Below are 23671 nucleotides of genomic sequence, written 5' to 3' on the forward strand. Positions count from 1 at the left end.
AACAAGTGTAGACATGGCCTTAGGCCATGTCTACACTAGAGAGCTTACAGTGGCGCCGCTGTAAAATCTCCAGGATAGCCCCTCTCTAATTAAGCCACCTCCAGCAAGTGACAGTAGCTGTGTTGGTGGGAGAAGCTTTCCTGCCAATATAGCACTGTCCACACCGGCGCTTCCATTGGTATAACTTATGCCATTTGCGGGGAGAGTATTCACACCCCTGAGTGACATTAGTTATACTGATTAAGTGGTAGTGTAGACCAGGGGTCGGCAACCTTTCAGCAGTGGTGTGCCGAGTCTTCATGTATACACTCTAATTTAAGGCTTCAAGTGCTGGTAATACATTTGAACATTTTTTAGAAGGTCTCTCTATAAGTCTATAATATATAACCAAACTACTGTTATATGTAAAGTAAACAAGGTTTTCAAACTGTTTCAGAAGCTTTATTTAAAATTAAATTAAAATTCAGATCTTATTAGTTTAGTGTGATCCTTGCCCTTGCTTTACCTTGCTGAGTTTTCCAGTGTCTGGTGGCACCTATTTAGATACTTTAAGCTGCAAACAGGCTTCTGAGTTATAAGTTGATAACTGGTTGGCAGAAGGTCAGTGGAGCTGGCGCTGGTAGGGCTGAGCAGGGCTGGAAGCCTGGACCCTGTCTGGCAGGGGGCCTGCACTGGAACTCCAACTGGAAGCAAGATGAGTGGGGCTGAGGAGACCCGTGCTGGCAAAGGGCCAGCAGCCAGAACCCCAGAGCACCGGGGGGCTGACCACCAGAGCTCTGGGGTTTCCACCACCGGCTCCTGCCAGCTGGGGTCTCAGCCCGCTGTCAGCCTGGGTTTCCTTCCCCCAGGCCAGCAGTGGGTGCTGGGTGGGACCCTGGCTGGCAAGGGGCCAGCAGCAGGAACCCCAGAGCTGCAGTGGGCTGAGCAGCTCAGCCCGCCACCACCCTGGGGTTTCCACCACCAGCTCCTTGCCAGCTGGGGTCTCAGCCCGCTGCCAGCCTGGGGTTCCTTCCCCCAGGCCAGCAGCTGGGCTGAGTGGGACCGGCTGCAGGACCCCAGCTGGCAGGAGCCAGCTGCGGAAACCCCAGAGCCAGGGCTGGCTGAGCAGCTCAGCCCGCCGCTGCTCTGGGGTTTCGGCTGCTGGCTCCTTGCCAGCTGGGTCTCAGCCTGCCTCTAGCCTGGGGTTCCTTCCCTCAAGCCAGCAGCAGGTGCTGAGTGGGGCTGGGGGGGACGGGACCCTGGTTGGCAAGGGGCCAGCAGTGGGAACCCCAGAGCCGGGGTGAGCTGAGCAGCTCAGCCCGCTGCCACTCTGGAGTTTCCACCACTGGCTCGTGCCAGCTGGGGTCTCAGCCCGCTGCCAGCCTGGGGTTCCATCCCCCAGGCCAGCAGCTGGGCTGAGTGGGACCAGTGGCCGGACCCCAGCTGGCAGGAGCCAGTGGTGGAATTCCCAGAGCGGTGGCAGGCTCAGCAGCTCAGCCCACTGCCACTCTGTGGTTTCCACCACCAGCTCCTTGCCAGCTGGTATCTCAGCCCGCTGCCAGCCTGGGGTTCCTTCCCTCAGGCCAGCAGCGAGTGCTGAGTGGGACCCTGGCTGGCAATGGGCCAGCAGCGGGAACCCCAGAGCCGCAGCGGGCTGAGCAGCTCAGCCCGTCCTGCGTGCCATGAAAAATTGGCTCGCGTGCCAAAGGTGCCGTAGGTTGCCGACCCCTGGTGTAGACATAGCCTCAGTCGAGGAAGAGGGAACGGAGTGGCCTAACATTACCTAGAGAATGTGGTTCCCCTGATTAAATACCTCTCTCCTAATGATTTCATTTACTTTTCAGAACAAATTCTTGGATTATGAGAAGAGGAAGGTAAGGAAGAGTCCCTGCAGAGGCCTTTTCTGGGAGTTCTGAGTGTGTTCGTTTCTCTTTCTGTCCAGTTGAGCAAACCAGCACTGAATGCCTTGAAACCCGGAGCTTTGCAACCTCCTGCTCTCTGAGTGAGAGAGGCATCAGAACACGTGCTCCACATCTGACTCTGAAGGCAGGAATTGCCTGACACGCACTAGTTGTTTTCCTTTCAGATCAGTTTGTTTTGGCAGCCGTGGCATATATTTGCGTGAGAAGTCCCAGTTCAGGTTAAGCATGTGTCCATCTCCTTGTGGAGGAAGCAGGGCTGCTTCTAGTGCTTATGCTTTCTGGAGCCATCCCAACCCTTTCATCACTTCTTTTCTACTCTCTAACTTCAGGAGTTTAAGTGCCTGGCTAGATACAGACACTGTGTGTGAACGTATCCACACACAGCTGTGCCAGAGCACCCGCGTCCTGACCTGCAGCCCCCTGCTACTCCATCCCTGGGCCCCATTCTGCCGAGGTATCTCAGTACTGCCCCACAGCAGCTGCTGTTCCTGACCCTCTCCCTCCTACCATATAGCTTTTCCAGTGCATCTCCAAGCCAGACCTGCAGTCGTAACGAGAGCCCTTGTTGCTGCTCCACTCCTTTGCACATGCAGCTAAAATGTCAGTGATCTTTTCTGCAACCAGAGTGCTGATTTGCTGTCAGTTGTCACCCCAGAACTGACATTACTGCTCATCTGGCTTCCACCTCTCATTGCGCCTCTGGCTCTGGGATTCTTTCCCCCGATGCAATGACTGGCTGCATTTTTCCCAGTGAAATCTCACTTTATTTTCTACCCCCCTCTCTAACCTCTACCTGTCCTTGCTGCTAGGCCGCTGCCATGAATGTTCTGCATCAGCACTGCCGACCTCTGTTAGTCACTCACTCTGTTAGTCCCCCTCCCTCAGCTCAGGCTTTCTGACTGGCTCATTCTGTTGCTGACAGCCTTCTCTGCTGGCGTTCTGAAGCTCCTGGGGATTTCTCTAGCCTTCCAGAGGCTAACAGTACCTTGCTGTATCTCTCTCTTCCGTACAGCGTGTTGTGGGGCTGGGGGAGAGGGTGAGCTCAGTGAGTGAAATGACTTTCTGACCATGCTGAAATGTCGGTAGCAAGGCAGCTGGAACAGCAGTTTCCTCTTGATGCTGTTTGGATTCCTGTGTAGGAATCGCTGGATTTTTCTAGAGCTCTCCAGCTCTCTGGCTGGTTTAGCCTGGACATACAGTTGGGATCTCATTGCCCTGACGCTGTTTTCATCAGCCTGGGTCTTGGTTTGAATAGTGGAATAGCCTGCAGGCTGCCGATCCCAACCCTCACTCTGCTTCTCGCTCCTCTGCCAGGAAGAGAAGATGCTGGAGAAGCTGGAGTTCGAGCGTCGCCTGGACATGGGGCAGAGGGAGCATGCTCAGCTTCTTCAGCAGAGCAGCAGTCAGAAGGAGGAGATTCTGCAGACTGTGAAGAAGGTATATCAGCTGGGGCCCAAGGCTCTGGCACCTGGCCTGTGGCTGAGAAGTACATTTGATCTGGACTGTCCATCTGTTCTTCTCTGGACAGACTTGACCCTTGCCCACCTGCTCCCTTTCAGAACAGGCATTTCATGTATCGACATGTGGGCCCCACCCATGCTGAGGGACCTCCCAGAGGCAGCACTCACAGGGCTCTCCTCTCAGCTCTCTGTCATTTTTATTCCCAGTTTCTCCTCTCCTTTTGACTCTCCAGAGGGCCTTTTAGGGACTGCAGGGACAGTCCTGCGCTGGCCCCTCATGCTGGCCTAGAGGTGATCTAGCATGTCTCTGCTCTCTCTGGTGTCTCTGGCTTTCACGTGATGCCATCAGTGTCCGTGTAAGCTCTGGATAGGCTCCTTGTCCACCCTCTTGGAAACTTTCAGCTCCTTGTAATAAAATACCATCCTCAGTGATTCGCACGGGCTGTGGGCACAGCTCAGCAGAGTTGTCACTTCTCCCTTCGGCTAGTTTCCCTTTTCCCCTTGCCACAGGAGCAGGTGAGGCTGGAGAAAGGTCTGACGAAGCATCAGCGCAACCTGGAGGGAGAGCACCTGAAGCTGCTGGAGCAGCTGAAACAAACGGAGCAGGGCGTTGCCAGCCGAATCCAGAAGCTTCTGGAGGAGAATCAGAGGTTGGCCTCCTCGCTGGACACCTTGCAGTCAGCGCTGCCCCTCTGCACGTTTATTTCTCTGTGTCCCATTTTGCGCTGACCAGCTGCTTGTGACCTGTCCATTTCTCTGAGGTTTTTCCATAGTCAAACTCCCCAAGCAGCACAGAAATGACTGAGCGGTGAGGGTGAATCCCTGTGATGCTGTGGTGGGGCAGGGGTGAGGCTGGAGAACAACCCGAAGGGAAACCCTCAGTTCTACAAATCACCCAAGGGAAACCCTCCATGCTGCTAATCCTTGTTTGGAGGCACATTCTATCACAGCCTTCCTGGTACAGACCGTGGGCAAAACTAGCCAACGTGCTTAAGGTCTTGTCCATACATCCAAGGTGTCCTACTTTCTATGGATATAAGCCTCTAGTGCGGACACAGTTACACGGTGTCTCTATGCCTTGTATCTAGAGAGCTGGCCTTGGGCTTAAGACACCTGACGGGGACCTGAGCTTTGGTTTCACTTCCCAGCCCTACTAGTCTCTGCTTCTTCTCTGGCTTTAGCAAAGTCTTTGGAGGTCCGTCTGAATGACCAAAATGGTCCTGCCGCCCCAAGTCTGAACTCTGAAATTTGTTAGGTGCAAGTCAGCCACAGGCTGTTGTTGTCACTGGGGCTGGCCACTGGAGATGGGCATGATCACATGTGTTTAGCCAACAGGGACAAACCTAAACTTTCAGCCCAGAATTCTTGGTGCAAATAACCGTGAACAGAAGAGTTTGGGCCGTGGTGGAAGTGGCTGCACCCTGGGTGTCCCAGCTCCCGCTGCCTGGCCTGAATCTGCTCGGCACAGAGCTGCAGAGAGATAGGTGCTGATCTGAGCCCAGATACTGAGGGGAGGGAAATGTTGCAGAGGCACTGTACCCCAGGAACTGTGTGTCCTCTTGCTTTGCAGGAGAGGGGAATGCCAGCTAGTGTGTGTGGTGAAGCTGCCAACAGCAAGGAAGGCTGCCAAGCTCCTCCATGTTCCAAGGGGTAAATCCTCTGGCCAGCGCCTAGCCCAGGCCCTGAGAAAATAGATACAAAGAAGGAGTCCTGCTCGACCCCCACTCCTTTCATCATGGGGTTGGCCTCCCAGTGGCTCCCCCATGGGGGTGAGGATGGGAAGATCTACCCAGAGGCAGTGTCCCCCAGCCCGTTGCCTTTTCCACTGATGCCTGTGCCCTGAGGGAGGGGAGGAGCTCACATAGCTCCTGCCCCCATGTAGCAGAACTGCATCCTGGCTGCAGCTGACAGCTCCACCAGCACAGAGGCAGGGACAGTGGCCAAGCCAGTGGGCTGGTGGTAGCGGCATGTGGCTTGCTCAGAGAGGACTCCGCTCCCTGGGGAGAAGGGTGCCCTACTCTGCAGTAAAAACTTTCTGCTTTATTTTTCTAGGCAGAAACAAAGTTCAGAAATTTTGAAATCCCTGGAGAACGAGAGGTAAGTGCCCTGCCTAGGATAGGCTCCTCTGGGCAAGGGTGAGCGGCTGGGATGGAGGGATGGACTCGTTCACCTCTAGGCCATGATTCTGAATCCAGCTCAAGTCAGCAGGGTTAGAAAGTTGTTTGCATCTGGCAGCCATTGGGTGGCCTGTGTACAATGAGTTTGCTGTTTCTCGGCCTGGTTCCTGGTGAAGCAAGAGTCCACACCACAAGAACCGGATCCACAGTTGGCAATAATTGGCCTGGGTGCTGGCAGGCCCAGCAGAGAGGTCAGGGACTAACCAGGCTGTGAACGTTGCTGAGGATAATCAGATTGTTACAGTTAACAGTATGGGAAGGGCGAGGGAACGGTTTCTCACTCTTCAGGATCAGGATGAGACGTAATGTAGGGGCAGATTATCCCTTGTCTGCCTGCTGCAAGATTCCTTGCACCTTCTTCTGAGGCATATGCTTTAGGTGCTGTCAGAGACCTGATGCCAAGCTAGATGGCCCCAGTCTGATCCAGTCTGTAATTCCAATGAGAAAATTGACCTCTCCTCTCCCCGACAAAGAGGAGGTTCCTGCAATCTCCTGAAGCCCTAAAATGTGGATCAGAGGACCCAGATACATCTGCTGGCTGTTGTAGGGCAGAGGGTTTCTGGGAAGGTGCCGCGCTGTCAGGTTGAGCACTTTGGGGCCATCGATCACCACCATCCTTGTTGTTTATGCAGTGCCATTGATGTGCGTCGCAAGGCAGAGATACAGAGTCCTTGGCACTCTAGAGGCTGGGGATGTGTATATGGGGGGACCCCAGAGAACAGGAAGCAAAAGGAGGGGGTCACCATTTAGGCAGAGGAATAGAGGTTTCATAGAAGTTATTTCATTTCACTTATTTCTTATTCCCTTGGGTTTTCCCAAGGGCAACCAGCCTTCTGGCAAAGCCCTCTGATTTGGCCCTGCTGGGAACAACATAGGCACCCTCCCCAGTGGATAGACAGTGTCCTGTCTGTGTCTGGAGATTCCTGAGCCTCTGCAGGCCTCCTGGCATCTCTCACTCACATGGATGAGTGACCGGATGGAATCACTCAGCCATTCAAGCCCAGGGTGCAGCTTTGAGGTGGGTGGAGAGGGTGTGGCTGGCTGGCAAGGGTGAAATGTGGCTCTGGCAGAAGCAGTGGTTGAATGGACCTGCTTCTTTCTTAGAATAAGGATGGACCAGCTGATGGCAATCACGCAGGAGGAGACAGAGCAGCTACGCAGAAGGGAAGTGGCCTGTAAGTCCAAGGGAAGGGGGTTGTGGTGGTCATCTAGGGGATTGGGGAGCGGGGAGAGGGCTGTATCCTCTGATGGATGGAGAGGGGCTGAGAGGACCGTATTCTCTGGGTGAGGGGGCTGAGAGGGCCATATTCTCAGGGGGGTTGAGGGAGGGCTGTGAGGGCCATATCCTCTGGGGAGATTAGGGGGGAGGTCTATGAGGGCCATATTCTCTGAGGGAACGGGAGAGGGGGTGCTGCCTGGATCCAGCTGAGCCAACTCTGCTGTGTAGGACCGGGAAGAAACTGATTTCGAGGTTTGGAAAGCAGCTCAGTGTGTGCGCTCGTTACACAGAGACATGCGTCTCACCTACGCTGCCAGCATTTGCTGTTGGGATTAAAATGTGTGTGTGCAGAAGCAAGCGCGTGCCGTGCTGCGACAGAGACATCTGTGCTGAAGCTATCTCAGAGCCAGTCTCCTGCCTCAGCCCCTATTTGTGGGTATTTCAACCCTCAAAGCAGTCACTTAAACCTGCCTTGGTGGGATGGTGAAGTTTTTACCCATCTCTCTAGTTTTCTTTCCTTCAGCAGCTGGGTGGAGGCCCCAGGCTGCAGCGGGAAGATCAGACCTGCAGCCCAGTGGGACCACTAGTTAGTGACTCTGCTCCTGCAAGCAGCTGCTGGGGACCTGAAACTGGGGTAGTGCCCTGCAGAGGCTGAGAGTGTGTCATCTGTGTAGAGCAGACTTCACCGGGCTCTCTCCTGGCAGGCCGCTCATCAAGCCCTGATTAGTGGTTGCCCATTGGGAGGGTGCAGCTAGCTGGTTTTCCACTCTGAATAGCTTTACATGGAAACAGGGATGGAATAAAAATTGGAGGGGGGACCCCAATTTTAGCATGTTCTTGTAGCTGAGTGGGGAGCAGGAACGATGCTGGACACAGAGTTAACATGCTTGCAGCACTAATCACTCCACTTTGTGTCTCCCAGCTGCCATGCAACAAATGCTGGCTGAGAGCTACAAGAACAAGGTCATCCACATGACCTCTGAATCTCGAAGGCAAGACCTCGTCAGCCAGGCGTGCTCCAGGTACTTGAGAGAGCAGTGCGACTGAGAGCAGTCTTATAGAACGCCTTTTCCGGCAAAGGGCCCCAGCACTATTCTGAGACATACACACAGGGATCTCTGCAGCCACTTCTGGAGCGGAGCACAACGGCTATTTAACAGCACACAGCAGTGTTAAAAATTGAAAAACAAAAGGGACACCAAGAAAGAGCTCTTACATTTAAACACGAATAATAATAGTGTTACTAATGCTCTGGATTAGTAGGGACTGAGAATGGTGTAAGCCTGATTTCTTTTATTTCTTACATTTCACTCAGTTTGGAGGGTGAAAATGAAACCAGTCATTTCATTTTTGATTAGTCACTTTCACTGCCATGCAGTCGCACAGTGCTCTTTGGGGACCTCTCTGTGGCCTGGAATTCATGGGGCGCTTTGGGGAGAGGAAAAGCATCAGAATGTTGGTTCTTACCCCTTGAAAGCAGCCAGAGCAGTTCTCTCATTGAGCGTCAATCAGTTGCACTTACAGCGCAGTTCTGCTCTGACAGTGACAGTACAAATGGCCCACTGGGGTGTCTTTTTACTTGAGAACGGAGAGCATTTCCTCTGCGGTCACTGAGGCAATGCACTTCATGGGACTAGTTATACAAAGTCCCCTCTTGGAGCAGAGGCCACGCTTTGATGTTTTATGAGCTGTTGGGCATGGACACTGAGTCACTCTCAGCAGGTGTCCCAGTAAGTTGTGCCTCTGCTTTTGTTTCATTTATCAGCCAGGGTTGGTTGGTGGGAAGGAGTTTACACATCTGCCAAGTGCATGTGAGAGCTCTGGCTGTTCACTCATGGTCTCTAATCAACTCACCTGTTTTAGGAAGTCCCCTGACTTCTCTGAGTTCATTTCCATGGCCAGCTTGACCTCTTATTTGCATTGCAGTCTGAGACCCTGTAGTAATCCCCTGGTGATGTATCTCTTACAGCCTGGCAAAGATGGATCAGAAGTTCCAACAAATCCTAGCTTGGCAACAGCTGGATCAGAACAAGGCCACTAGTCAGATCCTGCAGGAGGTAGGCTTGTGGTCAGAGAAGCTAAGTGCATGTTGTAATGGGGGTGGGGAACAGAGCTGGCATGACAAACACATTGGCTGCTTTAAAGCCTTGATAAAACTAGTTAGTTAGGGGCAGAAATCTCTGGCAATCTAGATAATTGGTTGCAGTGGCTAAAGGGAAACTATGTAATGACTTGTTCTTTACCCAGAGAGCCAGCAGGAAGCTTTGAGGCATCTGTGAGAGGAGGGCAGGTGATGGAGATCATAGGAAGCAAAGACAGTCAGGTGACTGAGGCAGGCGACCTGGTTTTAGGGCTGGGTGACCTAGAGCAAGTCACAGGCCAATGTTTTCAAGTCAATCACTAACTCTGGGTTCCCAGAGGAGATGCTGTGGGCCTGACTTTCAGAGGTGCTAAGCCCCCTCAGCTCTCACTGATTGCTGATAGCATTTGGAAAATCAGACCCCAGCTATTAACACCTGCTTTGAAAATGTTTGGCCTTAAATTCTCTGTGCCTCAGTTTACCAGCTGTAAAATGGGGCAATTGTGTTTTATTTCTTGAGATTGTGAGGAGGCACCCAAATTCTGCAGGGGTGAGCACCAGGAAAGTGTTTGTAAATCAGATCTGTTCAGTATAGTGAGGGTCACTGGTGTGTTTGCATCCCCATGATTGGGCCTCGTTCCTGGGTTAAGCAGAATGTAATGTTTCATAGAGTGAAATGCAGAAAGCGGCCTTTGAAGCCCTTCAGGTGAAGAAGGATCTCTTGCACCGGCAGATCAGGAACCAGGTGAGTTGGCGCTGACAGAGCAGAAGCAACCAAAGATTCAGTTAATTCATCTGAGTGGTGAGAGCACTGCAAGAAAAGTTGCCGTGCTGCCTATGCAGAGCAGGGTCTGAGGAAAACCAAGGACCTTTCTGTTTCTGTAGGGCTGTGTAACACAAAGTGTCAGGCAGCACTGATTTGATTTAATAACACTTCTTGCCACCATGGAGGAGTGACGGTGAGTTCTAATAGATCCAAGGGAAATGGTGGAATCCCCATTACTTGAGTTATCAGAAACTCGACTGGCCAAAGCACATGAGAATGGGTTATAGAGAGCAATCCTGCACTGGCTTCTAGGGATGAGCCCGAGGGAGCCAGGCCTCTGCCATGTGACAGGCTGCATAGTAAGCGAGGCTGCTGTCTCCATAAGAATTCATTGCATCTCCATCCAGACCATTAGATTTGCACATTGCGGCATGAGCTCATTATTATTTGTTTCTGTTGCCAACCTACTGTTTGATCTCCATTTTGTTAAAGATGAAGCAGGTTACTCGGGGTGGGTTGTGGAGACAGTTCTGGGGAGCACGGCACTAGGGTGCCCCTATGGTTAAACGACAGAGAGGACCTGGCCAGTTTCTCAGCGGAGTGCTCCAGGCTTTCCCCTCTCTGACCCTAAGAACGGAGCTCGGTGTAGGAGATGGGGAGGAGAAGTTGAATGGCTTTGCTTTGCTATAATGAGCTAAACAGGACCAGTCTTTGCAACGTGTGGAAAGCCCGCAGGCCTTATCAGTGATCAGATCACACAAATGTGCTTTTTGCTTGAACTTGTACCTTCCTTGCAAGGTTCCATCACTGGCGTTCACCAGCAACAAGAACCTTGTGGATGATCAACCTACTTATCCTTGGTCTACAGTCCTAGGGCGTCTTTGGGTCATGTCTGGCCCTCAGACCTCATTGCGGTGCACCTCTCTGTTAAACACTTTGCTTCTGGACCTTCACTTCCCCTGCGTTCCATTGGCATGCTGTGCACCTAATGGAGGGTTAGGATGCCCCTGGAGCAGTCAGCTGCATGCCAAGGGTGTTCTTCCTGGCTGGTTGTGGGATGTATGGCAGCAGATGAAATAATGATTCAAGTACAAGCCTGGGTGACAGGCGATCTGGGCTTTGTTCTTGGCTTTGCCACTTATTTACTGTGCGATTGTGGACAAGTCTCTTTGCCTCTCTGTGCCTCAGTTTCCCTATCAATAGTATACATTATTGGTATTGTAGTAGCACCTAGAAGCCAAATGTTGTGTGCCCTGTACAAACACCTAGCAAACAGATGGGCCCTTCCCCACAGAGCTTACAGTCTAAGGAGCTGCATTAACACAGAGTTAATGTGTCCCTACTTTCCAGGCTGGCTGAGAGGCTTGAATGAACCAACTGACTGCAAAGCACTTCAGGGCCATAGGATAGAAGTCGCTTAGAGACAGGCATATAAAGCGCCTTTTGTTGTGTGGGGGTGGAACACAGCTAGTTAGCATCAGTCAAGAGACTAACCATGAGCAACTGGCAGTGCAGTCATGCAGGCAGTGCAAGGCAGCTTGTGGGTTTACTTGGCCCTGGAGAATTGACAGAACAAAGGGAGAGGACAGGCTTCCCAAAGCGCAGTCGAGCCCCCTGTCTCCCCAAGGGCAGCTGTGCAGTTAAGGCTGGCACTAAAGCAACTAAATAAAAGTCATTTCAAATGTCAGTAAAAAACTGTTTCATCTTCTGTTTAGATTAAGTTAATAGAAACAGAGTTATTGCAGCTGACACAGCTGGAGTTAAAGAGGCAAGAATTGGACACAGAGACACTGCAGGTATGTAGGGCTTCCGGGCTGCCCCCTCTTCTACCCTGTACCTTCGCTCTGGAGTCTCAGAAGCTCTGCTCACTTCCTGTGCTCTTTGCAGTTTCTAGGTGGTTTCATGCTTAGTCAGAAGGGGATGTTCCCCAAATTCCCTCTCTCCTGCTGCTTTCTGAAAACATTGCTGCTGCTCCTGGAGATCTTGAGTAATTTTCCGTTTGAAAACTTGGCAGAAGTAGGCTCATTGGGCGGGGCAGGAGCTTCTCCTAGCAAACATCTTCCAAGCATCTCATGTTTTCTTGCATTGTTTTTTTTTTAATTTTAATTTGTTTAAATATCTGCCAAAAATGACCTACACCTCTCTCGTCCTCCTTTCTAAGCCATATCTCCAAGGTCATCACAGCATCCCCTCTGCCTGCCAGCCTCCCATCCCAAGGGCAATTTTCATCCAGCTGTAAAGGGAGCTCAAGCTGGGTTAAAGCAGCTTAGCTTTAGTTTTCTTTCATGTGCCTTTGCAGGAATTGTTTTGCAATGTGAATTACCCCATATGATTTGCTGGTTCAGGTCACTGGTCCAGTAAGTCTGGTGTCTGTAGCCAATAGCTGATGTGTCAAAGGAATATAGTTTGCTTAGTACACCATGCACTGATCAGTTGACACCCTGAAGCATGAGATTCGATTGCCACTTACTCAGCGTGTGTGACTGTAAATGCTGTTAGTCATAAAACACCCCAATAACTGACCTCTGGTGGCAGGGAACCCTCCAGGCTCATTATGCCTCGGGGAAGCAAGCCAGTCACAATTTCCTCTCTTCTGGGAGGCTGCCAAGTAGCTCACTGTAAATTGTTAAGAGCTGGGCACATCCCTACACTCCTGATACACAGCCCAAGGATCATGACACAGGTAGTTGCAAAGCAGCAGCTACAAGGGGAAAGAGTGGGAAGTCCTGTGGTCAAGCGAATGAGATGGGGCTAGGGTGCAGGCAAACTGGCAGTGCCAGGGATGGCGGTAAAGTGTCAGGAATAGTGTCCTGACTCTAATCTGTCAGCTACTCTCAGCACTGACCGCTTAGAAACTACAACTGAGCCACATTCCCCCTGGTAATCCATTAGCCAGCATGGTAATAAACAAGCCCATAGCACTGTCAGCAAGGATTCACCAAGGGCAGGTCATGCCTGACTAACCTAATTGCCTTCTATGAGGAGATAACTGGCTCTGTGGATGAGGGGAAAGCAGTGTTATTCCTTGACTTTAGCAAAGGTTTTGATACTGTCTCCACAGTATTCTTGCTGGCAAGTTAAAGAAGTATGGGCTGGATGAATGGACTATAAGGTAGACAGAGAGCTGGCTAGACCGTCGGGCTCAGCGGGTAGTGATCAATGGCTCCATGTCTAGTTGGCAGCCAGTATCAAGCAGAGTGCCCCAAGGGTAGGTCCTGGGGCTGGTTTTATTCAATATCTTCATTAATGATCTGGAGGATGGCGTGGACTGCACTCTCAGCAAGTTTGCAGATGACACTAAAGTGGGAAGAGTGGTAGATATGCTGGAGGGTAGGGATAGGATACAGAGGGACCTAGACAAATTAAAGGACTGGGCCAAAAGAAACCTGTTGAGGTTCAACAAGGACAAGTGCAGAGTCCTGCACTTAAGATGAAAGAATCGCATTCACTCTTACAGACTAGGGACTGAATGGCTAGGCAGCAGTTCTGCAGAAAAGGACCTAGGGGTTACAGTGGATGAGAAGCTGGATATGAGTCAACAGTGTACCCTTGTTGCCAAGAAGGCCAATAGCATTTTGGGCTGTATAAGTAGGAGCATTGCCAGCAGATCGAGGGACGTGATCATTTCCCTCTGTTCGACGTTGGTAAGGCCTCATCTGGAGTACTGTGTCCAGTTTTGGGTCCCACACTACAAGAAGGATGTGGAAAAATTGGAAAGAGTCCAGCGAAGGGCAACAAAAATGATAAGGGGGCTGGAGCACATGACTTATGAATAGAGTCCGAAGGAACTAGGATTGTTTAGTCTGCAGAAGAGAGAATGAGGGGGGATTTGATAGCTGCTTTCAACTACCTGAAAGGGGTTCCAAAGAGGATGGATCAGACTGTTCTCAGTGGTACCTGATGACAGAACAAGGAGTAATGGTCTCAGGTTGCAGTGGGAGAGGTTTAGGTTGGATATTAGGAAACACTTTTTCACTAGGAGGGTGGTGAAGCCTGGAATGGGTTACCTAGGGAGGTGGTGGAATCTCCTTCCTTAGAGGTTTTTAAGGTCAGGCTTGACAAAGCCCTGGCTGGGATGGTTTAGTTGGGAATTGATCCTGCTTTGAGCAGGGGGCTGGACTAGATGACCTCCTGAGGTCCCTTCCAACCCTAATTTTCTTTGATTCTGCAGTAGTTTCATGCATGTCTTGAACCCTTAATGCAGGATCAATGCCCAAAATGGGGTGCAGCAGGAACTCACCTGAATCCCAAGTGTTGCACTAGATGTGCACCAAGTCGAGCAGACTGCAGCTGCCACCCTCTTTAGTACCAAAGTGCTGCCTGTAGAGACACTAGGCCCCATTATACAATGACTGGCCTGAGCACCTTTCCAGCTGCTGCAAGCTGCAGTCTGTGCAGGCCACAACCGACCAGGGTAGCTGGAGAGCAGCATTGGAGACCTCTGTGGTTGCGCTCCAGCCACACATGCTCCAGGGGCCTAACCCCCTGAATCGGTACTGCGTGTGAATGTTCTCCCCTGGCAGCAGCTTGATCTTGGGCCTCCATGAAGCGGGTAGGCTGGGCATGCCTGGGGACTGTGGGGAACCTAAGAGAAGGCCTGAATAGCTGGTCAAGGAAAGCTGGCCACGTGGGGAGGGTAGCACCAGGCTGGATTCGTCATGTGAGAGCTAAGCTGCTGCTTCTGAGCCATGCATCAGTGGCTAAAGCCTCCAGAGCTATTACTTACCCTGTCCTGAGCAAATGGGGAGAGGGTCAAGCACTTGAGTGGGACAGCATGGGGGGCTGATTGCTCCCAGAGGTATGTTCCAGGTGACTTTCTCCAGGGTAGTTGTCTTATGACCTTCAGGGAAGCTGATCAGTTCTGTGCTCCAAACCAGCCCTTTCTTGCTCACAGAATCCATGTGCCAGGATCTGTGTCTCTGTGGAAATGAAAGAAATCAACAATTACAAACAAACATGAACACAACAGTTCTGTGTCGAGGGAAATGTCTTCTCCAAATGAGATCAGCAGAAGACAGAGGGGTTGTGTGGCTGGTGTCCCATGCTCAGGACCCTTCCTTTGGGACAGAGAGGAAGTCAGCAAGTATTTCAGACCTCAGACATTCACCACGTTGATGGAAGCTGCTGCCCTTATTTTGTCTGCAGTCTCCTGCTGCACCACCCAGGGTTAGGGGGCTCTCATTAAATCCTCTGCTGAGACATAACCCCCTCAAGAGTTACGCAACAGCAGTGATCAGAACCCGCCCCTGTTCCTGTCAGACAGTGTCTGAGCCCTGTCAGGGCCATGCTTGATGAGCACTTCTCTCTGCTCTCCAGGCCTCTTCTGGGGGGTTGGCTCCAAATAATCTTGCTGGCACTTTGGTCCCAGCCATCTAAAATTTCCAGATCCAGTGTTCTGTTGGTTTCACCAGACCCTGTGTTCCTCCAAACTAACACTAAGCTAAGTGGGATAAGCCTCTGCAGCTGCACCCCTGTATTGACCATCGGGAGGCACTGTGATGTGTAATGTCCCAGGGTATTCCAGCTGTTCTGCTGTCATCACTGTCCTTGATGACAGTGGTTTACAATGAGGACTGCACCTCTACAGCATCCTCCCCTCCCCCAACAGCCACAAGCTCAGGGCAGCATACAACAGAATGAAGATCAAATCCCAGCCCTGTGACATACAGCTCCATCAAATCAAGCAACCCCCTTCCCATGGAGCCTGATTGTATCTGATACTCATGAGATCTCGAGGAGTCTAGCATCTCCAAGGCCATGGAGATGCTGTTGCCTAGGCCCGTCCCCACCCACCTGGGTACCTGGCAGGCTTGCAGATCTCAGCCTCTGTGGCCTTGCTGCAGATAAGGAAGGGGAATACAGATGTTCCTGTTGCTATAGATTGAGGCAGAGTCTTCAGCTGGAGTGTGAGGGTGGGTTATGGGCAAAGGGCTGCCTCAGTGAGTCTGGTCATTCTGCACAGCATGTGGTGGGACTGGGGTAATGGACAAGTGCAGGGTGGTATGTTGAGAACTGGGGAACTGCTATTATTGGGTATAATGCGCTTGGCAGCGACCCCTGGCCCCCAGCAGAGATCTCCTTGAGAGATTGGGGCATCTGGTGAGATTGGGCATCTGCTCAGCTTTGCTGAGGTTCAGTTGGACTCGGCTCAAAAACTTGGGTTGAGTATTTGAGCAAAATAAATGCTCTGCCCACTGGAGGTTATGGTTGAGAGACAAAGCTCTGCAGCTGCACCCCTGCCATAGCCTTCATGTGATCGGGAGACAGGGCTGCCTCTGCTTCTGCTGCAGGAGGTGATCACAGAGCAACGCCGAGCCCTGAGCTACATGCTGCAGCAGCTGCTCAAGGAGAAGAAGCAAAGAGAAGAGGAACTGCAACAAATCCTGGTATGTGATGGGACTTGTTAATGACTCTGCATAGACCAGGAGCAGCAACAGTGCTATGTGGGGGATGACCATGGGCGCGCTTGGCCATGGGGGAGAAAAAGGGACCAAGATGAGGGATGTGATATTCTGTGCTCATAGGGTCCATTAGTGTCAATGAGAGCCTTGCCAGTGACTTTAGAGAGCCTTGAATCAGGCTCTTAGTGCCCCTGGACCAGTGTGGGCACTGTGTTTGGCAGAGGTCGTCATGCATACTCCCTCCCTGCCAGAGCAATGGCGTCCATTGCAGTGGTGGTTTCTAGGGGAGGAGGGAAGCAGGACACAGAGACCCTATGCGGTATGATAACCTGCCAACATGCTTACTCTTCTCGAGCCATAGCCACTGACAGCCCCTTAGCACAGTTTGGTCCCAGTGCATGGGACAAGGGTGCCTGGAGGGCAGAGGGAGATGGAGAATCCTGGGGTTGAGCAAGAGGAGGGATGTAGGGATCAAAGCAGAGCCAGCCCCAGGAGGCCATTAAGGTCCCCGCCCTGGCGCTCCATGGCAATGTGAGCTCCCATCGGTGGCTCTGAGCTTGCTGCACACTGACAGTGCCGTTGGCTTCTCCTTTGGTGCTGCAGTTCAGACTCCCTAGAGCCTGGCTTCTAATTCACCTTCTTTTTCTTGCAGCTGGAGATGGAGGCAAAAAGTGAAACGAAGCAGGAGAACTACTGGCTGATCCAGTATCAGCGCCTGCTGAACCAGAAGCCTCTCTCACTGAAACTCCAGGTCACTGCGGGGTAGTGCTGGGATTGCGGTAGTGCTGGGGGCCATGGGACTAGGCGCTGCCCCAAATCTAAGCTGGTAACAAGCGCTTTCCATTGCCCTGCTCGGCTGGAGAGCAGTTCCATTAGCAGTGTCACCGCAGCAGCTGAAACGCTACTAGATCTGCTTTTCTCTGATCCCCTTGTGAGGGGCCTTGCTAGACCTCCCTGCCCTACGCAAGGTTGTGGCTGCTCAGCATATCCACAGAAATCTCAGTGCAGCTGGTAGGAGGAGATGTGCTTCCCTTGGAGCCTGCAGTGAGCCAATAGCTCAGCATGGCATTGGGGGGCACTGGGCTGCCAGAGGTATGGACCTCAGCCTGAATTTTTAGCTCCTGGTGGTGATCACACTGATAGCTGTTTTAAGAGTCGGACTTTTGGTCTTAGCCAAACTTCAGCTCAGATAGCTGCATTCGGCTTCCCCAAATCCTCCTGCAATTTCAATTGAATGCAGGAGGCTTTTCACTTTCTGCCCATAACTTTTGCCCTGTGTTGCGCACTGTTACGTAAGCTGCTGGAGTGGTGGCTGAGGCGGTTGATTTCAGCAATGGCTGAATTGATCCTGTTGGCTTGCATATCGACTGGGGTTTGTAAAGCACTTTGGGAGGGCAGGTACCTGCCAGAATGGGAACTGTCAAACCCTTGGTTTTACTCATCCAGAAATGGAACATTTGGGGCATGGCAGGTAAACTAGAAAGGTGCAAACACTGCTCAGATGCAGCAGTGCTTCCAGGAAGCCAGCATCTCTTGGGGAGCAACTTACCTCTGAGGAAGGCTTCTAACCAGTGATTACCTAGAGCCGGGGTTTGGCCTAGAGAGAGAGTTTGGGAGCAGTGCTTGTTCCTCTTATGCAGCTTTGAAACAGGGTCTCATCCCGACCCGGGGCTGATCTCGCGCGCTTCCCGACCGGGGGCTGACCCTGCGCACTTCCTGGCCGGGGAATGGCTGGGATTTACCTTGTCTTTTGCAGGAGGAGGGCTTGGAGAGGCAGCTGATAAACCTGCTGATCGAGCTGTCGGCTGAACAGTACATACCAATCTTTGCCCATCATCGGCTGTCGCTGGAAGTGCTCAGCACCATGACCCTCAGCGACCTGGCAAAGGTATGATGGCAAATGCCCCTGTAATGCCATTCCCTGCCTCTGCCCTGCACTCCAGGGGCTGATCCTGCCATGGCCCTGGGCCTGGGCAGCCTAGGGAAGCCCTGTTGGGTTTTGTGCTTACTGCTCTGTGTACGGATGTGGGGGCTGGATGGAGTGCCTCATGCAGCCCCATGTGCCAGATCCAGTTGGGTGCTCTTCCAAGGGCCTGTCTCCCGACACAGGGGCCTTACCAAAATGGCTGCTGCTGTGCAGAAGCCACCCCCTGCAGCGTCTGCTGGGAAGGAATCTGTGCAGCTGACTTAGAACCTTCTTCCTCCCTCGAGTGCTCTCCGGGCCTTGCTGGCTCATGCCGAGAAATGCTTTGGTTCTGGGTCCAGGGCCTAGTGGAGACACAGGAAGGCATCGCCTGCTTCCCAAGGCATTGCAGCATGAAGCCAACGAGCCTTGCCCAGGCTGTGTATCCTGCTTAGGGAAACATGGCCTCCCTCTCGCTTTGCCTCCCCAGGAGCTCTATTCTCAGCCCTGGCCTCTCAGAGCTAACTGGTCTCTCCTTGTGCTGCAGATTGGAATCACAGAAACTGGCCTGCAGCACGCGATCCTCAGGCGAGCCCAGGAGATCCTGGCTGTGGCTAAAACAATCCCAGGTACCACCAGCTTATTCCTCTGCCTCATTGCTGGATGTCCGTGTTCTATAAGCATCCAGGTCCCCTTCAGCCCGGAGCAGCCTCCTAGTCCTCTGTGCTGAAGGTCTGCAGCCCTGTGCAGGCATTGGACAGCCCGAGTGGGGAATGTGCAGGGCTGAGTGGGATCCGGAGAAGAGGCAGGCCAGGGAGAAGCTGCAGAGCCTGTTGTTGCTGCAGCCTCCCACCGTTCAGATGGCAGGGCTCCGTGATATGCTGCTTGGCCTGGGGGCTGGTATTAAGAGGAGGCTAGTGCTGGCATTCATGCTTTCTCCTGCTGTCTACAGAGCTGCTGAAGAGCCCTGAGACCAAGGGCCCTGCTGCACCAGAGCCGAGTGCCCCCCCTGAAGAAATCCTCCCTTCTGCACCCCAGCTGGAGCTGGACAAGAGGAAGTCTGAGTGCGTGGTCTGCATGGAGCAGGAGGTGAGATCCTGGAGCTGGCGAAGGGACTGATGGCTGGAATGCTGCAGCTGTGCAGCAATGTACAGCGGAGAGCTCCTGGAGGCTGACCTACTAGGTGGGCTCAGCAGCCTAGCCTGGGGCAGGGCCCTCTCATCTCTCCCTTTGTGGAGGCTGGAAGGCACATGACACCCACCTCCCGCCTCAACAGCTGGCTGCTGTAGGGAGCTGCTTCTGATCCTCAGCACTTGCCAAGAGCCCAGTGCGTCCTCTTCACATCTGCGAGCCCAGCCCTGTGCTGCCAAACAGATGGCCGAGAAGAGCAGCGAGTGGAGATGCCGACCCTGCTCACCTTGGTGTCCTTCCAAGGAGTGCTCCCAAATGGGATGGGGGAGTAGGATCAGTCACCTGGCAGGTGGGGGAGAGATTTGAGTTTTCACCTGGGTTTATCCCTGAAAATGGAGCAGGGCAAGGTACAGGGTCAGGCGGGGGTTGCTGACAGCCCTGATCTCCGCAGACTGACTCTGTCCAACCCCAGCTGTCCACAGTGGCAGTGCCTGAGCTGTCTGCTTTGCAAGCCCTGCTTTGCTCAGTATATTCAGAAACATAGGAGAGTGAAAGCTGGGCCCGACACTGGATCTGCTTCAATAGAAATATGCAGTGCTTAAAGGAAGGGACGAAAGATCAGGACACCTGGATTCTAGTTCCAGCCAGGGCCAGCTCCAGGCCACAGCGCGCCAAGCACATGCTTGGGGCGGCGTGCCGCGGGGGGTGCTCTGCCGGTTGCTGGGAGGGCGGCAGGCGGCTCCAGTGGATCTGCCGCAGGCCTCCCTGTGGAGGGTCCGCTGGTCCCGCGGCTCCGGTGGAGCATCCGCAGGCACGCCTGCGAGAGGTCCACCGGAGCCACGGGACCCCCCGCAGGGAAGCCTGTGGGAAGTCCACCGGAGCCACGGGACTGGCGAGCAGCAGAGCGCCCCCCGCGGCGTGCTGCCATGCTTGGGGCAGCGAAATTGCTAGAGCCGGCCCTGGTTCCAGCTCTGCCATGGACTCACTGGGTGAGCTTGGGCAATTCACAGCCCCGCTCTGTACCTCAGTTTTTCCTCTGTAAAAGAGGAGTGACACTGCTCTTCTACCTGGAGGGTACTGCAAGGCCTAGCTGGTGATTGTGTGCACCAGGCTTTCTGCTGTGCGGTGGATGGGGCAAGAGCAGTGTGACCCCCCTCTCCACTCTGCCTCCTTCCTGCAGGCCCAGATGATCTTCCTGAACTGTGGCCACGTGTGCTGCTGCCAAACATGCTGCGAGACCCTGCGCATCTGCCCCCTCTGCCGCAAAGACATTGTGCAGCGTGTCCGCATCTTCCACAGCAGCTAGCCAGGGAGCAGCTGCTGGGCTCTTGGGGCTGGAGGTGCCATCAGCTGGGAAGGCCCGCTGCCCGAGGCTCCTCGGAGGCCTGGGTGGGTGTCAGATCTGCTCATCTCCATGCCGCAGCATATCACCCACCCCTCCCACTGTCACGTGTACACCTTGCACTGCTCAGAGCCTGTGACTGTGAGGCTGCTTTGTGGAGGACTGGAATGTGCACTGTCACCTCATGTCCTGGGGGTAACTCCAGGGCTGAATGTTCTCATACGCTCCTGTAGGCATGTTAGCCACACCCCTCTTCCCCCACCGTAACCCCTGCAGTTGTCCCCTGTGCTATGCAGATGGAAGCAGACGCTGCTGAGTGACTTATGGGCTGTCTCAAGTCCCCATGAGTGTCGGTGGATTTCTGCCTCCCTTGCCTTGCCTGTCTGTGTGCTCCCAAGATGTCAGGGGGGCTGCAAGCCCATCCCTTCCCTGTCTAATGTATTTATTTGCCTTCAGCAACATGATCACACTACACTGTTTCCTCCCAGCCAGAGGAGACTGGTTCAGTCAGTAGCTTCCTTTTGTGCCCTGAGTAGCTCCCTTTCTGCATGGCCCTGGGCACCTGGGAGACCAGAGCTCCTCCGTGGGTGCTGTTGCAGGGAAAGGACAAGCACTTGGTAGCAAGCATGGGATTCTCTGGGAACCCTGTCAGGCCCTCACCCCCAGACTGCTCCAAGCCCTCACATTCCTGCAGTGGAGGGATCTGACCCTTAGCAGCTGACCATGCCGGAAGAACCATGATTGTCCTCCTCCCCCCAACACACACACTTTAACCCATCTCCCATTGCAGGGGGAGGGCCCCTGGGTCTGCTGGCAAGGAGCTGTCTGTCAGGTTGGATCTGCTAGCTGGACATAGAGGGGGCTGGTTCTGAATGTAAGTGGGTGCTCCAGTCTTGCATCTTGGACTGCAGGCTGATAGCGCAGGTCAGGCATAGACCTGGAGGGCTCACTCCCGTTACTGGGTTTGGGGAGGGACAAACCAAGTAGCATCTGTCAGCGATGTGACTGGAGAACTTGCAGCTGACCCTGCAGGATGAGGCCCACAGCTGTCTGCACAGGTGGTCCCACTGGAATTGTGGGGCCATTTGTCCAGCCCTGCCAGGTCCTGGGTGAAAATAAATGTGCATTTCTGAGCTAAGGCTCTGATTTCCTTGGGGCGCTGCTGCCACCCTGAGCCAGCACTGTCTGTGGGGGAGAGCAGGGCACTCTTGCCAAAGCTATAGGCGGGAGGTAGTCGTGCATGGGGGGAGGGTGATCTTCTTGATGGAGCTGTTGGCAGCTTTGCATTGGGAGCAGGACATTTGGTTAATTGTTTCTCCATTTTAATTAATAAGTAACAATTTCAGTGAGTTCCCACTTTCTAGACCTTGACCTACAAGCTGAACCAGCCTGTCTCATTCCCCCAGGCACAGCTGGTTTGTGCTGTTGGCTGTTCACTCACATTTTCTTGAGAAATGTGAGGGCAGTTGAAGGGTGACTCAGTGTTGGGTACTGGCCTTTTACCTCCATAGGCCGAGGTTCAAAGCCGGTCCTGGATCCCCAGTAGCAATGGGACTGCTGGGATCTCACTGGTTATCCTCCTCTGTCTGCATCAGCGAAGCCCAGCTCCTCAGAGCTGGTGGTGTTGGCTCATCTCTCTCCCAGAGACCAGTGGGGGGCACTGCAAGGTGGTGGCAGAGCTTGGGGGTGGGAAGGCCACAGCATAGGACTGAGAGAGGAGGCAGTAGGACTGAAGTGCAGGTGGAGCTAGACCTGCTGATGCCAGGCCTGGCTCTCCAGAGCAGCACTAGGCAGTTCCCTCACTGATCTCAGAGGCTGAGCTCTGGGAGGAAAGCTCTGGAACGTGGGACCCACTGGCTGCTTCCCTGGCCCCGGCCCCATGACTGGTGATGACAAAACAGTGGAAGGCTGATGGGCTCGAGGCTACGAGACATGCCTTGGGGGAGCTGCATGCTCTCTCTGCGTCATGGTCAGGTGGCATTATGAGCATCCTTGGTCTGAGGGGGGTCACTTCCCATCTGAGGGACCCAGGAGGGCTGCAAGAAGGGCCATGTCAGTGGGGTCCCAGGGCCTGTTTCTCAGCACAGCAGGGGGCACTACCCACCAATGACATGGACGAGCTGCCTAAATGAACTCGGATTGAGATGGGGAAAGGGCCTCACAGAGGGGTTTCTCTCACCCCATCCCCAGGGCCTTTTATTGCTGGGTCCTGATCCTGTGGGCGGCTGAGTCCCCTTCGCTCCCAGGGCCTTCTGTGGGGGGAGTGGCAGGATCGTGCCCTTCCTCCCTGATACAGGGCTCAGTGCTGGAGCAGCAGGTTCATGCTGGAGCTTCCTTTCGCATTTTCCTCGGCTGTCCCACTCTCCCTAGGCTCCAGGACCCTGTGTGGGGGCGGTTCCAGGTTGAGGACTCTGAGGAGGTGCAGCTTGGCACATCTCTGATTGGGGATCCAAAGTCAGCATTGGGTCTAGGCAAAAAAAACCCCAAAGGCCCCTCTGCCCTTGCCTCAAAGAGCAGGCTGGTCCCTGGCTCCGTCTTGGAAAGCAGCTTTGACTGCTCTCCAAAGCCCCTGCTCACAGAACAGTTGCTGTGCCCCCAGCGTGTGGCAGGGGAGTCAGACGGTGGCATGGGCTTATGGCAATGGCAGCAGTATGCACAACACCTTATCCCCATGTCTCATCCAGCCCAGCTTGGCACTGACCCTGGCAAGTGAGATTGGGGTCTGAGTTCCCAATGAGCTGGAAGCTGCGTCTCACAGCTCCTCCTCCCTGCAGTGCCGTCTCCCCACTGACCCTTAGGGCCGATCTGTAGGCAAGGGTGCTATAGGCCTTGCAAGTTCAGTAGCCAGAGCTGTTCAGAGCCAGCACCTGTTTACTCGCTCCTAGCTCATCCACCCACTCTGGAAAGGCTCCCTTCCCTGCCGTGCTTGCCCCCAGCCTGCAAGCCAGGCCTTTCCACAGCACCCCTGAAGCCCTTGGGGAATGCTAAGACCATAGTATGGCCGTCACATGTATGTATTTCACTAGTGAGCCTGTATGTGAATAAATGCCTTCAAAGGATGGGTCCTGGCGAGGCCTGGATTGAGCTTCCTGCCCTGGGCTCCCATGCCCCACGGACTGCAAGCGTCTCAGAGGGGCACAGGGAGGAGAGTGCCCCTCTGGCTCTGGCAGGTTCAGATCTCAGGCAGGTTGTGAACTGGGTGTGTTGGGGGACAGGGTGGGGGCAGGGAGGGAGGCTCCGGCAAAGACAAGACTCAAGCCTTTACGTGCAGCTGTTTGCTGGAGATGTGGT

General features: G+C 53.6%; 1 protein-coding gene across 4 annotated transcripts in view; it reads left to right on the top strand.

Annotated features, from left to right (window-relative positions):
* LRSAM1 (leucine rich repeat and sterile alpha motif containing 1) overlaps positions 1-23448 on the top strand; it is a 50863-nt gene extending 27415 nt beyond the window's left edge. For 3 of the 4 annotated variants that reach the window (XM_050926491.1, XM_050926490.1, XM_050926494.1), the window contains 15 exons: positions 1824-1853; positions 3216-3338; positions 3872-4011; positions 5414-5458; positions 6643-6713; positions 7680-7779; positions 8727-8814; positions 9508-9582; positions 11319-11399; positions 15894-15989; positions 16657-16755; positions 17761-17892; positions 18455-18536; positions 18860-18996; positions 20219-23448. In XM_050926491.1, the coding sequence (XP_050782448.1) occupies positions 1824-1853; positions 3216-3338; positions 3872-4011; positions 5414-5458; positions 6643-6713; positions 7680-7779; positions 8727-8814; positions 9508-9582; positions 11319-11399; positions 15894-15989; positions 16657-16755; positions 17761-17892; positions 18455-18536; positions 18860-18996; positions 20219-20344 (1425 nt within the window). In that variant the 3' untranslated portion in view covers positions 20345-23448. The remainder of the gene's footprint in view (positions 1-1823; positions 1854-3215; positions 3339-3871; positions 4012-5413; positions 5459-6642; positions 6714-7679; positions 7780-8726; positions 8815-9507; positions 9583-11318; positions 11400-15893; positions 15990-16656; positions 16756-17760; positions 17893-18454; positions 18537-18859; positions 18997-20218) is intronic. The other variant, XM_050926493.1, reaches the window with a different exon arrangement.
* Positions 23449-23671: the final 223 nt, after the last annotated feature.

This window comes from Gopherus flavomarginatus, chromosome 17 (genome assembly GCF_025201925.1).
Source record: "Gopherus flavomarginatus isolate rGopFla2 chromosome 17, rGopFla2.mat.asm, whole genome shotgun sequence".
In the NCBI taxonomy this organism is placed as follows: Eukaryota; Metazoa; Chordata; order Testudines; family Testudinidae; genus Gopherus; species Gopherus flavomarginatus.